General features: G+C 37.7%; 1 protein-coding gene across 1 annotated transcript in view; it reads right to left on the minus strand.

The window, feature by feature from the left end:
- Window positions 1-13: 13 nt before the first annotated feature.
- Window positions 14-2,071, minus strand: part of LOC108753409 (multidrug resistance-associated protein 4-like) — a 32,374-nt gene continuing 30,316 nt past the window's right edge. Inside the window, exons 14-15 of the mRNA XM_018494953.1 lie at window positions 875-1,571; window positions 14-290 (exon numbers count right to left, since the gene is read on the minus strand). Of these exons, the coding sequence (XP_018350455.1) occupies window positions 147-290; window positions 875-1,571 (841 nt within the window). The 3' untranslated portion in view covers window positions 14-146. The remainder of the gene's footprint in view (window positions 291-874; window positions 1,572-2,071) is intronic.

The raw sequence follows: 2,071 nt of genomic DNA on the forward strand, positions 1-2,071 counted from the left end.
ATAGGCCTTCTACAATAAGTCATGAATTAGAAGTCAGAAGCTAAAAATTGACCAATCACAGTCGTCATTCTTCTGATTTTTGATTAATGGCTTACTGTAGAAGGCCCAGACACAATTACGAGAAATTACTTAACATCGTGAATGCATCAAAGCGCCGTGAATCCGCGACTCTGATAGCAGTTGCGGGCGACACCGGCCAGAGCCTCCGCCATTGCCGTGCCGGTTTCCCGTACCATGCTCTTCAGGTAGCCCGACTCCTTCTGCAGCAGCACATGGGGATGATCGAATTCCTGCACATCATAAAAGTATGCATTTGAAGAAAAAGCTTGAGATTTACGATCTGCTCTCGTTACAAAGCCATACAGTTTGATTCGTATCGAATATAAAACATTTATGTAATATATCAGAGATGATAAAATCACTTTTATCGACGATTTATCTCGCAACAAAGTTAGATGCTATCAGCACTTTAAAAAAGATAATCATTACTATCTAGTCATAGTATTTTGTAATTTTAGCAGATAAGTGATTTATTCAAACAAATTTATTTTAACAAAACGCTACAAAAATGATTTAAAAAATTAATTTACCATAAAAGTCAAAAAATAAAATAGTCATACATTTATATATAATTTATATTATTTATATTATTTTAAAATATCTCAAATATCATAAATAAATTTTTTTATCAGAAAAAAAGTAGTTTTTTTATCAGAAAAAAACGTAGCACAAAAATGACTGATAAATTCATAATTGCAATAATTCACCACAATCACAAAAACAAGAAAAGATTTCAGATCTACTTAAATTTATTTGGTGGTACATTTCAACTAAAAAATACACGAAAAAGCAAGATTATTAAAAAGAAACTCACCACAGCGTTGCCAGCGTCCATCACTAGTATGCGATCGCTGTCCATAACGGTGTTGAGTCGGTGGGCAATCGTTAGTACCGTACATTTCTCGAATTTCTTCCTGATAGTTATTTGAATGAGTTCGTCTGTACGCGGATCCACATTTGCAGTCGCTTCGTCCAATACGAGTATTGGATTATTTCTCACAATAGCGCGTGCCAGGCAGACCAACTGCCGCTGGCCAACGCTGAGATTGGAGCCGCCCTCATTGATATGGGCCTCCAAGCCTATTTCCTTCAACTCGACCTCCTCAAGGGCTTGCCACAAAGGTTCGTCTGGATACAAATCAAACGGATCGAGGTTCCGTCTCAGACTGCCGGAGAATAGGAATGGTTCCTGCGGGATAATGCTGATCTTGCAACGGAGATCATGTAAGCCGATCTGACTCGTGTCGATTGCGTCGATCTCAATTAAACCATCCACGTCAGCCAGGCGGAAAAGTGCCTGGATCAGGGATGACTTGCCTGCGCCGGTCCTACCGACGATACCAATTTTCTCCCGAGGAAGAACGACAAAGCAGAGGTTTCTGAGCACTGGCGGCTCCAGCGGCGCATAGCGGAGGAATACGTTCTTGAACTCGATCTTGCCTTTTTGCGGCCACTCGGATTTAGGCTTTTTATCAGGGGCACTCTCGAGAGGAGGCTCACTGTCCACTTTGCTGGAAAAGAATTAAAGCAAGAAACATTAACGATGTTATTTAACAATCGAAGAGTAAAATATTAAAAAAAATTCTATTGGGTGGTCCGGAAAGTCCGTGCGGATTTTTTCATTGATTTTTCAAAAGTTTGTTTATTTGTTGCGAAATTTTCGTTACGATTATATCATTCGCTAGAGCAAAGTTTCAGCTTTAAGAATCTGTTTTTTAAATTGCGATATGATGATTTTTATCGGAGTTATGAGCAATCGAAATCAGAATGCTTCTTTACTTAACTCGCGAATAACTCAGAAACAAAAAATTATAGGAACATTTTTAAAAAATGATTTTGTAGGGAAAGCTTTAAGTTTTCACGATGGGTAGTCGAAAATTTTTGTAAATTTTTTTTGGGCACGTGAGAGACCTCCAAAGTGAAAAGAAAATTTTTTATCTTTTTCAGCTCGTAGTTTTTGGTATGTAAAAATTATCAAACTCATATAAACTTAAAAAATGTGATAAGCTTT

The sequence above is a fragment of the Trachymyrmex septentrionalis genome, unplaced genomic scaffold (genome assembly GCF_001594115.1).
Source record: "Trachymyrmex septentrionalis isolate Tsep2-gDNA-1 unplaced genomic scaffold, Tsep1.0 scaffold114, whole genome shotgun sequence".
NCBI lineage: Eukaryota > Metazoa > Arthropoda > Insecta > Hymenoptera > Formicidae > Trachymyrmex > Trachymyrmex septentrionalis.